The sequence below is a fragment of the Pithys albifrons genome, chromosome 22, assembly GCF_047495875.1.
Source record: "Pithys albifrons albifrons isolate INPA30051 chromosome 22, PitAlb_v1, whole genome shotgun sequence".
NCBI lineage: Eukaryota > Metazoa > Chordata > Aves > Passeriformes > Thamnophilidae > Pithys > Pithys albifrons.
The window spans coordinates 4,519,007-4,532,802 of NC_092479.1; the positions used below are offsets into that span (position 1 = coordinate 4,519,007).

The following is a 13,796-nucleotide window of genomic DNA, read 5'->3' on the forward strand; positions in this document are numbered from 1 at the left end:
TCAGCGGCGGCGCTGGGCGGGAGAGGAGGCGGGACAAAGCACTTGACTGACGGCCTCGACAGCCACTGAGGAAACGGCATTATGAGACTGACGGCAGCCTGGACCAATCGAGACGCAGAGGAGGCGGGACGGGGCCATTGACGCACAGAGCCGCGCGCGCCGGCGGCCAACGAGCAGGGCTGCCCGCCAGAGTGACAGCGAGAGGGACCAATGGGCCGCCCCATCCTGGTAATGGCCCCGCCCCCAGTCCCGCCCATTGGCTGAGCGCGCCCCGGCGAGCACCGCCCCCTCCGCGCCCGGTGACCCCAAACAAAGACGGCGATTGGCGGGGCCGGTCCCGCCCCGCCCCGCGCGGGGTCCGAGCGGCTCCGCGTGAGGGAACCGGCCCCGCCGGGACACCCGCGGCGCTTCGGGAGCGGCGGCACCTGCGACCGCCTTTGGCACCGCCCGCGGGAACGCCGGCGCCGAACCGGCGTGGCCCGGCCTGAGGGTCCGCCCAGCTGGGCTGGTCCCGGCGCCGCCGGGAAGGAGGCGGGGAGGGGAGCGGAGCCCTCGGGACGGGGAGCAGGCCCCGGGCTCTACTCGCTCTCTCAGTGGCCGACGAGGCCCGGCGCCGTTTCCCCGCCCTGGCCCCCGGCCCGGGCTGCGGACGTTCTCTCCCGGCGTTCCGGTACCACCGAGCACTCGGGGCTCGGTGCCCCCTCCCACGGCCGGTCCCGGGTGGAACGGCCGCTCCTGGCACCGTGCAGGGTTTGGGACCTGCAGGGAACCAGCGGGCTGTCCCTGCCCGCCCCACAGGGACAGACTGTGACACGGCGTCGCGGGTCCCGCCTGGCACCGCCACGAGCCGCGAGGCTGTGCAGGGGCTCCCGCGACACCGAGATCGCTCTGTCCTCAAAACTGAGGTGCCCCGAGGAGCGGCACGTTCTGGCCTGGCTGAGTATCCCCCGTGCCTGTCAGAGCTTGACGAGCACAGGCACTTCAGCGTCCCCGAGCAGAGCCCTGTGGAACTGGACCACAGCTAATGCCTGCACAATGCAAACCAAGACTGGAACGGTTGTTTCCTTTGATGTGTGTTACTAAACACACAAAAAGGATATTTTCCCTTAGATCCTCCTGGGAGCAGAACTTCTTTAAAAAGACCTGTTGGTGCTCTGGCTTTGCTAAGGATGGAAGCCGTTTCCGAGCCCAGACGAAAGGAGGAGGATGTGATGGGTCTCTTCTAAGACAGAAGAAAGGAAAATTCCTTTTTCCTGTTTTCAGCAGCTGCTAATCTCGTGGAGCGTGAAAGGCACATTGATGAAGAGGCTCCAGAATGACAGGCTCACTCCCGATGGTCAGAAAGCTCATCTGGTACAGTGTCCTATAAATACACACAAATACTAATGCAGCCACAGGATCAGCTAAGACAATTGCTTCCTTCAGCTCTTCAAAATATGCTGAAAACAGAAAATTTCCTGGTTGCCACACTGGCAAAGAGCTACCATGTTATTGACGAGTTCTATGGAATTTATGTCTTTCCTTGGATATTCTTCCAAGACGATCCATATGCTTAGCAGAGACACGAGGTAGCCCCACAGTTGTTGCACTTCACAGTTTGCATCATGGTGAAGGATGTGCATGGCCAGACTTCACAAACAAAGATTTGGGAAGGGCTCTCCCCACATGGTGTGCCCTTCCAGCCTCCACAGTGGATTTTTTAGGTGAGGCACAGCATGTGCAGAACTGGCCCCACCGTTTAAGTCCTAAGGGTCCATTTGCCATGGTCGAGCGAGCCCGGACAGCAACAGTGAAGTCCTCAGGACTGTCACAGCACCCAGTACTAACCGGGGCTGACCATGCTCAGCATCCGAGATCTGATGGGATGGGATGGCAGGGAGGCATTGAACTGCCAGGGGACAGTCCCCACTGAGACTCAAACTCAGGTCCTTGGGATTCAGAGTCCGGAGTGCTCTCCTTTACACCACGGGACCGCCCCATTTGGAGAAGGATAATACCTGATTAAAAGAGACATCCCTTGGTGCTGAGGGTCAGCAGGCAACTGCAGGGCCAGCCCACACTGAGCTCCCCACTCGGGGTGGCAGGTGCCAGAGCCCCTATGGACAGACCTGCCTTGCTGCCTCTTCTTCAGCACAAAATAGGCTCCTTAGCCAAGGAGCACAGCCTGCAGTGCCTCTGCTCCAATCCAGCTCGTCTCTAGCCATGTAGCTCTCCTGCCCCAGGAATGTCAGGCCAGCATTCACAGGGTGCTTGAGCTTCCATGTGGGTATCCAGCCAAGTAATAAAAAGGAGATGAGAGAAAGGGTGGGGCCAATGGCAGCTCCTCCAGCTGACACAGATCTTGCTCTGGTACCAAACACAGCAATGCGGGAGAGCTGTTGGGTTCATTTTGCTGCACCCTGTGCTTGTAGCTGATGCCACAAAGCCAGGCTGCTCCCCACACGCAGAGCAGCTGCTGCCTCAAACAGCCTTCCCGTGCTTGCCAGGGAGATGGGCACAACTGTTCATTCCAGTCACAGCCCTCACTTCAGTATTCAGGGGCACCCTCGGAACAGGGAACTGTAGGGACTCCACATGGGTCACATCACCCTGGGATCACCCTCAAACATAATGAAATGCCAAGTCAGCTCCATGCAAGGAGTGTCCATCCCTCTCTTCCCTCCAAAGCTCGAGCAGTTCCTTCTGTGCTTCTATGGTTCATTAGAGTAACAAGGTCCATGCTCGGAGAGACAAGGTTGCTCAGGACACCAGCTGCCTGTTCCCAGCCAGCACAGCCTGGGGACGGAGGAACTGGTGCTGCTCCAGTCAGAAACAGCTCCACTGCCAGGACTACCACAACCACCCTGGCTACACATGCACCCTGCCCTATCACGTGTCTTTGGGAGCACCGTCCGGCTTCCTAGATCCTTCCTGGTCCACAAAGACTATGCAAATTTGTGTGGATGAGGATGAATAAAGCATTTTTAAGGGGTTATTGAAGCAGTGTACAAACTCTGCTACATTTAGCTAATGAACCGTTCTCCTCCTCAATATGAGCTTTTCTTACCAGGAGACATAAATCCCTAATGAACTGAGTCTCCCACACCTGAAATCTTACCTAATGTTAACAGTACACACGGGTTACTACACAGTGGGATCTGTGCAATACCACAGATGCTGTTTGAACAGGGGTTTTTTTATCCAGCATACCAGCAAAGCTCCAAATATTTTCATTTAATTCCTGTGCAATAAAATGATAAGAAAGAAGCCATTTGAACTGAAGTGCTGCTGGTATCTTTCAAGTTTCCCAGCTGACACTGTTTAAAACTCCAATTGCTGTTAAGGCACAGAGGTACTGAACTGCACAGGATTCCGTGCATGGATCATGTGGAATAAACTGGCTTGCTCTTACCTTTCCAGGGACACATGCACAGATAAGCAGCAAGAGAGGAGATGTACCAAGAGTTTGTGCATCTGAATCATAAATAATTTTTATCAGCACACTGATAAAAGCTGCTGCTATGATGGCAATTGGTGTCTGGGTTGGTTTCATTAAGAGGGAGGTGAAATACCAAGTTCTTTTAAAAATCTTCATTGTCATTCCATGGCAGATTGTGGCTCTGGTTTGGTTAATTGGGTTAATGTGATGATTTGGCATGCTGAGCTGTATGCAGAAGTAAAACTGTAAAGAACATATTCAAATATCCTGCTATGGATATTCAGCAAATTGCACATCACCATTGTTACAGCAAGCAGCACAAAGGAAAATAGTTCAGATATGTTTAATAGCCATAATGACAATGTCGGAACCCCATTTCTTGCAAACTGTTTGCACAGTTACTCTGTGATTTAGAAGCAAGAAATGCCAAGTGTTTTCACAAATATACTTTCACAGGTGTAAAGAGATGCTTATAAAAACCCACATGATAGAAATTAAATGCTTTTGCCCTTTCTTTGCTCTCTTCACTTACAGAATCCAAAAGGTGTATTTTCTAGGAATAAACCCAAGACTTAACCAAGACAATGTCTGTGGACTCACTCTCAACACATCACTTCATTTGTGACGTGCAACTGCCAATTCCAAGGTTCGGCAAAACCAGGTAAATATCCCCACATGTATTTCTTCCAAAAGGCTCTCCAGGGCAGCATACTCTGCCTAAGGCTCTGCCATCCAAGTAACTTGCCCAACAAGAGAATATACATTATCAGGACCTAAGGATACTGGACTCACTCAGAATGGATGAAATCACATACTGCCCTACCAGGAAACTGAACTTGGTCCCCTTCCACACTATGGGCTTTAGACCCATCCTTCTTGCTGTTCCTTTTGCAGTTCTGAGCCCACTAATTTCCCTCAGAAATACAAAGACTACACTCAAATCATCTCTAGTAAAACTATGCAGGCTACAGGGAGTTCATGCCAGGCTAAAGTGAAGCACAGCCCAAGAGCTTTGCCCCATTAAATACACCCCGAGGAAATACGTTTTGTTGTGCAAACCCCCATCAAGAGTCTGTGAATATTTAAGCCAGTACCCTTAACAGGAAACAGCATTTACCTGTTTAACCAAGAACAGGGCCAACAATGCTTTGTTCCTCTACATGGGCATCAGCTCCAAACAGGAAACACATGCCCTGACAGGGGGTTGCAGTGCTGGAGCCCCAGTTATCCCAGGACAGCATCACACAGCTCCAGAGGGACTGACACAGGTGCCAAATATCACCTTTGCTGCAGGCAGCAGCTTCCCCACTGCTCCCCACACGCTGCCCCTGCAGCCCCTCAGCCTTTGCTCCCTGCATGACAGATGGGGGTCTGGCTTCCCTTTGGTGCCTGTTCCCAGCACCCCGGTGGCACTAAAAAAGTAACAATTATTTTTGCCCTAATATACACCCATAAGCCAGTTAGAAGAGAAAAACCTGAAATATGAGGTAAATTAAAGTTTCCAACTAATAAAGGGATTTAACAGTAAGTCACCATAAAATTCAGATAATTTATTTTTTCAATTCTGCAGCAACTTTCTCCAATTCATTTGGACTAGCTATTAGAAATTATGTCTCAAAAATTAAAGAAAATGTCAATTGACCACTATATCAAATTCTAATTTTAGCCAGGAAAAAAAAAGAATAATTAGGCTATGATTTATTCCGGTAGTCAACTTACATTAACAATTTTTCCCCATGTTTATGTAATTCTGGCAAAATCAAATAATATATACAGTGCTCATAAGTGCTGGGCTAGATTTAGTAAAGACAATTTCCTGCGCTATATCCAGGACATTTCTCTTTGCTTTCTGTTCTAATAAGACAGTTGAGTTATTCCATGTGTGAAGGGACTATGATTGTCATTCATGGTCGCCTCAGTTGGAATTTTAGTGCAGTCTCCAATGAGGGTCATGGAGGGATTGTTTTTAAATTTTCTTTAAGTTGTAACAAGCTGTATAGCCTGGCTGCTCTCCGGGAATGCTTTAGACCACATCCTAACCCCCTAGTATAGAAAATCCACCTATTCCCCAATGAGAAAGTGCAAATCCTGCGAAGCCCCAGCAGTGCAGGGTTGGCAGCCAACTGGCTCTGCTCTCAGGGCTGCACAGCTCCCAGCTCAGCACTGCCCAGGGAACGCGGCGCCACAAAGCTCAACCCTCAGGTGAGTTTGAGATCAGATCTCCAGCCACAGATGGAGCAAATAACACCAGAAAAGGATGTTTAAGATCCCTAGAGGTACACTCCTAAATTTGTGTTCCTGCTTTTAAACAAGTGTCTTTTCCAAGCTACTTAACTCTCTGGAATTGGGCTGTTGTCTACATTAACTAAATAAATACAGATCTGGGAGCCAAACCAGTCACCAAGGTATGAAACTGTCAGCCTCAGGCACTGAAAACAGAAGAATGAGTAATGGAAGACAACGGAAGAACAACAGGAGAACCGAAGGAAGAGGAATTGGTGATGGTAACAGAGGCAGAAGGTGCTCACAGCCAGGCAGATTTCAGAAATGGAAGCCAGAGGCAAAGTCAAATTTACCAGTCTGCTCAGACAGCACTGTCCTGGCTCTGCCCTTTGCCCAAAAACCCGTCCTGGCACTACCAAACCAAGTCCCTGATCATATGCTCCTGTGATTCCCTCCAGGAGCATCATTAGCACACAGAGCACTCAAGCTTTCAATTAAAAAGCATCATTGCTGAAAGCATTATCCTAAATCTTTATTGGACTCCACCCCAATTAGGCTCTGCCATGCTCTAAATTCATAATGCAAAGGAACTTCTCTGACTGTTCCCATCATTATTTATGAGTAGGTAAACCAAATGGAAGTGTAATTCCAGTGTCACAAATTAGAGTCACTCGTTCTTTGCTCCCAGTGGCACCGTGGCAGGGCAGCTGATCCAGTTCTCTCAGGGGGACCCAACAGTGCCTTATCACACAAACCCCTCCTGTTCTGTCAGCAAGGATACACAGCAGTTCTTACAGCAAAAAGGATTGGTTTAATATTTTCTCACTGGTTTTAGCTACAGAGTGGAGTTTCTTTCTAGGTCTCCCTAAACCTTCTTTAAGCATTAAAACTATTCTTTCCCATGTGACCCATGAGAGTTGCACAGAATGAGAAATATTTCCAAACAGTAGCTGAGGCAAATACACAAAAATAACTCGTCTTCACTGAGATGGGTTCATTTGTGAGTTCTGACTTTCCCCTGAACTTTCTCCCCTGAAGGACTGGAACACTAATACTGGAACAGTAATACTTTTTCTCCTGAAGTGGAGTAAATCAGGTCCTACACTCAGTAGCAGAGTGAAAATCAAGATGAAAAGGAGTAAAGAATGCAGAAAACCCCTATTACTCCACAATAATACAATTTGCTGCTCATCCTCAGTTGCTAAGACAGGCACATCAATTATTTATAGAACCCCAAGTGTGACATATGAAGTATTTCAGCCTGGGACAGCATGAAGGTAAAAACCAGGAATGTGATCCTATCAGCACTGCAGACAAGGACAGAATATTTCTACACAGATTACCCTTTTATTGAACTACAAATTGCCAAAGGTCCCTGTGAAGTGCCACTTTTGGTGTTAAGTGATCTGCATTCTCCTTTTGACAGTGTCAGTCTGTATTTAAGGTTTATTTAACGTTTATCTAAAGGGCCATCTCTGCCAGAGAAACAAGGCACAGTAAGTCAGCATAACCTCACCAGAAGATTTACCTGAACATTTATCTCCCTGAAACCTGAGACATTCCCCAGGATCTGTGCTTATGTCCATCAACAGCCCATCGTGCAAACTGCAAAACCTGCTCCACATAACCAAACTTTGCCAATAATTTTCACAATCAAAATTCCAATTTATATTCTTAGTAGTGATACCGAAAGTTTATCTGCACAAAAGCACTTGTATGGTTCATAGCAAGTTTATTGGGAGTGGCTTAAAACTCCAGTGGCTGCAGTGAGTGGCCCATCTGAGGAACTAACATGTACTACTCAAAAATATCCACAATTTCTTGGGGGAAAACCCCAAACCTAAATCAATAAAACCCCACAAACAAAATCAGAAAACCTTGGAGCCCAAAGTTCTAGTAACAGGCACTGATATGTGACACAGCCTTACTAAAATGTACTGGTAGGTCCATGCAATATTCTATCTCAAATATTTCAAAGCTGGGGGAACTCTAATGGCAACTCCTCCTCCTGCCTTGCCTCTGACTCCGAGGCCAAGAGCTTCAAATACGGTGACTAAGAAATTTTGTCTGACAAACCCATTACAGAAAAGGACTGAAAAAATTCTGAACTTTCAGATCAAAGGATACAAGGGAGTGATTCGTCTTCCTTTCCTGACTGCTTGCAAGACATAGGCTAAACACCAACACAGTCTGAGGTGCTCTGAAAGGCTCCACCTGCACCTGAGTAAGAGAACTTGCTTCAGTGGTGAGGCTACAGGACCCTGAATGCTGCAAGTCTCCCTTAGACAGACATCCTCCTTCCCTTGCTCAAGAGCTCTGTCTGTCAGTCCATGTCACTGGAAGGGCAATACTTCTACTGCTGCCAGCACTGGCAGGACAGCAAGCAAAACAAAACACGTATTGCCCAGTGCTCCCCTGCAACTGAAAACCTGAATGCTGACCCAAATGAGGAAAAAACCAAAACAACCACAAGCTAGGCCAGCAGGCAACTGTCTGTCCTCAGGGTCACACCAAACACCACATGCTGCAAGGAAGCAGAAGCACAGGACTTGGCAGTGCCCAAAGCACAATGCCTGCAGAGGGGATAGTTCTGATGCCAAATCTGATCCTTTTGGAGCAGTCCAGGCACTGCTGAGTGGGCAGCACGTGCTGCGATGCCGGGGCTGGCAACGGCGATGCTGAGCACAGCTAGTGGCCACTGGCCACCTTAAAGCACCAGCCCCACACATCTGTCCTGAGCCAATGTTTAGGAGCATGAGCAGTAAAATAACATGTCTGTCGACCTCTCAAAACTGCAGTAAATTCACTGAAAAGCATCTCCTTGTTCCTCATTTCACCTGGCCTCGTGGGTGCTGCAGCTGCCACCATACCCTGCTGGCTGGGCTCCAGAGCTCCAAACTGGGAGCAGGAGGAACAGGGAATACATCCTGGCTCTGGGGAACTGGCACTATCGCAGGGACATGGCTCCTGCCAGCACAGACTCCAGTCTTAGAGACTCAAAGCTCTCCAGAGTGATGGTGAAGAATTTTGAAACTCAAAGAATATAACAGATTTGCATCCAAGTTTACAGAAATAGCCAAAAAATAAATCAACAGCCTTAACATACATATATGCAGAAAAAGGAGAGACAAAACTATCAAATCTCCCAAAATATGAATTGACAACAACAGAAACTTGATAATTATTTTTTAAAGTGTCCTCAAATACTCAAGTCTGTTATTAAACTAAAACTTTTATCATCATATGTTTGAACTGTAGGATAGCTTATTCAAGTTAGGATTGTTCCAAAAAACCCAATCTGTGTTTCAGAATATATCTAGAGGATATTTTGAACATGGGCAGGACACAGAGCTCTGCCTCATGACAGACTCTTGTCATACCAGACTGGAAGGCTTTAAGGAAACCAAGAGCTCCAATTCACCAAATGGCATCAATACCTAAACTACAGTGATTTCCTTCCTGACTGCTGATTTGAAGACAAAGCTTCCAACATAACAGAACTGTAATTTATATTTACATGCTATTAACAAGATCCTTTGCTTGCCCCAGAAATGCCCTGGTGTCCCACACACCTGCTGCCAGAGAGAGCTGATAGGCAGGGGCAACACAGTTCACTACTACAGACCTAGAACACTTTCAAAGAGAACATTTGCTTTTCAGTTTTGGGGGATTGAAGTCAGTCTGCCCTAAACAAGCATGAAAATATCCCAAGGAGGGTTACATTACTACTACAGATTTTCTTGCTTCTCATCAGTTGCTTCAGCCACTTCTGCTGCCACTGGATGAGCATAACGAGGCCTTTCTAGTGCGCAGCTCTCTGCAGGTGTGATTAAATCTGCCTCTTACCTCCCCAAGTCCCCAGGTGGACTATCATGCCTCCATTATAGAGATAATTTCTCAGAATGAAAGAGCCAATAAGAAGTGATTCCTCTGGGCATCTCCATAGCATTAACACCAAATGCAGTAAAAGACACCGGAGCAGCAGAGCAATTCAGCCCTGGCGGACACACCTGTCACTCCCAATGCTGCAGCCACGTGTGCCTGCCCGGCGGCACATCCACAGCTGGAACAGGCGTGGCTGACTGACTGACCCTCCGGAGCACGGCACTGGCTGCAAATGGGCACATCCACTGCAGCTCTCTGTTCTGTTTTCCCCCTCAGCATAACCACAGCAGCAGAGACCTGGTGTGACTGCCAGGCTGGCAGGGCAAAGAGAGCTGCTGCACCTACAAGAGCATGCATGCAAGGGCAGGGTGGAAAGGACAGGTTTTAGCTACAGAACGACGCAGCTTTAGGGAAAGCCCGAGCAGAGACTGAGCAGCCAGAAGTGAGAGGTGGCACTGGGACTTCATGCAAAACAGAGGAGGAGGGAATTCAGAACACTGAGCTCTGGTTTGAGGGGGTGTGCCATTTGCCTTGTGAGGAAAGGTACCCCATGAAGTCCCACAGGCTCTGAAATGCACTCAATTAGCTGTTTCTTTTACCTTTTTGTTCTACCCAGCATTTCTTCAAGAGCACTGTCATCTCTGGCTTTGGCATCCTACTCATCATCTATGAATTCATGTTGCCGTTTCCTCCCTGAAAGGAAAAATCCCATAGTCAGTCATTTGCTACACAGAGAAAAGGTCATATTTGACAGAGTATTTTTTGCCACTGTTCAAGTTCAAAGACCACACTGTTCCATGAGCAGACAGCACCGCAGGTTGTGTTCTCCGCTATGGTGTCATTCAGCTGTGATAAATCAGCACGTGTTGACTTCAGAAACTTACCCAGAAGTTATCTGTAAGCAACTGAAAAGCTGTCAATGCCTCAGCCTTGCCTGGAGAGAAAGAGCAGGGCAATAACTCGCCCAGAGTAAAAAATTCCTAGCAACACAAGAGACTTGTGCCAATCAAATATCTTTATTTTACTTTAAAACATTCTGAAAGTGTTAATCTATATGAAAGAGAAGCAATACAAGATTGAGAAAGCATCCTTAATGTTAGGGAAGCCTTCACTTCACATCACATGAGCCAAATTAAAAATAAAACTAAACATGAGCGTACAAAGCGGAGACAAAAAAAAATCAATTTTCTCAAAGACATAACATGAGAGACTCCCACAGGAGTTGGCAAATTCTGGAAGGAAGAAAGAGATTATATTTTATGGGAAGAGATTCAATAACCATTCTTTTCCCATAAAGCTAGTGATGGAGGATTGTCACTGCTCCATAGACACCCTGCGCACATTTCAGGAAAACAGTAACAGGAAATCAATACCACCTTTTATACGTGCAAAGACATTATCTCTCTGGACTTCTAATACTAACAAATGGGACTAAGGAAGACCTTTACTAGAATTTAGCAGTCAGCATTACTCTGGCTGAGAACAGAGAGGAGGATGCTAGGATGCCACTCTATATCCTTGGAATTTTTAAATTTTTTTTAAGAACTAACTCTGCTCAGAGCGTCACCCTCCACTGGCGCCCAGGAGCCCCCAGTGACAGCACATCACAAGTGTAACAGTGCTGGGCCCCAGCGCTGTCGCCCCATCACAGACATCCCCTCTGGCTGATGCTGTAGTCATTACAGGCAGGAGCTTTGTCAGGGGGTAATTTGACAGCTTTGACAAGCTCGGCTGAATTTATGGCACTTTCTAGTTTTTCCCTCCATTGAGCTGCAATGGAACTAAAGTTAATATTAGCAAAACCACTCTTTGCAGGGGCAGGTTCCCAGTGCTGACTCTGTCATCCCAGTCACTGAGAGAACCTCCTACCCTGAGTCTCTCACAGTCCCCACTGGGACTGGGGCCAGGCAGGGCAGCTCCATCCAGCCCACACACAGAGGAGAGATTCCATCCATGAGGTCTCTGGTATCTCTGGCTCTAGTGCAGCAGAGGTGAATCACCACTAGTAAAGCTACTCACAGCTTACTAGAGGAGCATGCTGCACACACGGGAGCAGCAGCTGTGGTGTCACAGGTCTGACAGCACACAGCTAAACCCAAATCACACTCCTGGGTGCTGCTTCCCTTGTTACAGGGCCTGCATCCTGCATACCACATGCAGTGCAAGGAACCTGCAAGTAACAACATGGGCAAGAGGAACAATGCACCATGGGGCAAACCTTGGCCACTCAGTAAAGCACTAACAAGTATTTTTCTTTTTTCTTCCTTTTTTTTTCCCCACCTCAAATTGCTTTTTGCCATAGATGTTACACTTCTTTTTGTTGTTATGCTCTCTGTACATGCTTAGAAAGCACAGCTCATATTTAGCTGCCTAAAGTCGTATTTCTGTCCTCCTGTATTTCCCTGCCAAGATGTGACACCTGTGGAATGTTCCCAAAAAATTCCCCTGAATCATCAGTGATGCGAGGGAACAGCGACCAGCGCTTGGCAACGAGCAGTTGGGTCTTTTAGGAAAGCATTAGATCAATCTGGTAAAGGGAAGGATTCCCCAGTAACTCTGGCAGTAACACCCCTGAGGACCACATAGCTCCCAAATCACATTAGAAAAAGAGCAGAATTATGACAGGACCAAAATCCATGGGAAATAGTGTTGCTATGGCAACTGACATCCTCAGAACTCAGTCTCCTTTGCATTGTTGCACAGACTCAGTGACTTCTAAAACACGTGGAAACAAAATCTGTCTAGCAGGTGGGTTCATTGAGGAAGATCAGTGCTAGACATGTTTGCCTGCAGAACAGACCCTTTTCCACGTGGCTTCTCAGAAAAGAAGGCTTTGTGCACCTCTTGTTCCAAGCACTGCATCTCACTTACCAGGAGTGCAGAGGAACTGCTATAAAATAATCAATACTTCCTTGTTAACTACCCTTGGATCAGGAGAAAAAAACTTATTAAATATTAAAACATTCCTGTTTTCAAATCAAAGTTACATGAAGATAAAATCCAAAGCAGACCAGCTGAGCTTCAGAATGGGAACACACAGTTCTAGCCCCACGCTGAGCTGTGCTGGTGTTAATAAGAGATCTTTCCAACACTCCTCTTTACAGACAGCAGTACCTGAAAACCATTCTAGCATCCCCCCACAAATATCAGATCCAGCCACTGGGGAACATCCACCCACGAGCAGGAAAGACTGTATTTGTCTTCCTGACAGCCTTATCACAGCATTGATGCCAATAAGCACCTAATCTGTCTGTCAGGGTGCTTTAAACGGCACTCAGGTTAACGCACCAATGGGGCAGCCCTTCTGCTAAAAGCTCTGTGCTCTGCACATTCTGGGGGCATTTCCTTCCATTTCGGTACTGGTCAGAACTAGAGGGAGTGCCCGCTCGTGGTTAACCACCATCACGGAGGGCAGCACAGCGCGAGCTCCAGGCCCACGTTCTCTACTCCTAAAGCCAAAGCAGCTCTATTGATCCAAGTAAAACAGCTCCAGATCTACTCGTGACAAGCGAGCGCACGTTCTGCCCACGGTGTGTCCCTGCCGGCCGTGCTGTGCCCGCGGCTGCCACATCGCCGAGCTCGGCTGTGATCGCCTTCGGACCCCGCGCCGGCCGGGGCTGCCCCGCTGCCTCCACCAGCCCCGCCGGGGCCGGGACTGGGACTCCGTCATGGAACAGCGACTCGGTGGCGACAGCTGGGTTTGGGAATCGCCTTCTTGCTACGGCGGCGAGAGGCTTCGGGGTACCGTCTGCCCTGCAGGTCCCGTCACTGACCTGGGTGAGCGACGGCCCTTTGGGCAGGTCCCGAGGGCCCTGCGGCACCGGGAAAGGTACCGGGAGAGGGCACCGGGAGAGGTATCGGGGCGGGCATCGCACCTGGCGCCCGCGGCCGCTGGCGCTGCGCTGCTGCCCGGGAACGGGGCGGACGGAGACCCTGAACACCGGCGGCTCCGCCACAGCAGCCGCTCGGCCACGGAGCGACCTCGCCGGGAAAGCCGCGTCAGGGAACGCGGCCGGAACGGAGCGCGGCGGAGCGGCGGCCCGTGCCCCGGTGCGGCTGGTGCCTGTCCGCACTCTCTCTTGCTCTCTCTTCCTCTCATATTCCCTCTCATCCCCTCCCTCCCTCTCTCACTCACCCGCGTCGCCTCCTCCTCTTCCTCCGCCTCCTCCTCCTCCTCGCGGCTCCCGCGCTGCGCACGCGCACACGCCTGGCGGGGAGGCCATGGGGGGGGGGAGGAACGTCCCCGTGCGCGTGCGCGTGCGCCGGGCCC

General features: G+C 49.1%; 1 protein-coding gene across 5 annotated transcripts in view; it reads right to left on the minus strand.

The window, feature by feature from the left end:
- The window catches only part of CAMTA1 (calmodulin binding transcription activator 1), a 231,532-nt gene extending 217,785 nt beyond the window's left edge, over nucleotides 1–13,747 (minus strand). For all 5 annotated transcript variants that reach the window (XM_071575905.1, XM_071575906.1, XM_071575910.1 and 2 more), the window contains exons 1-2: nucleotides 13,662–13,747; nucleotides 10,126–10,219 (exon numbers count right to left, since the gene is read on the minus strand). In XM_071575905.1, the coding sequence (XP_071432006.1) occupies nucleotides 10,126–10,192 (67 nt within the window). In that variant the 5' untranslated portion in view covers nucleotides 10,193–10,219; nucleotides 13,662–13,747. The remainder of the gene's footprint in view (nucleotides 1–10,125; nucleotides 10,220–13,661) is intronic.
- Between the last annotated feature and the right edge of the window lie 49 nt (nucleotides 13,748–13,796).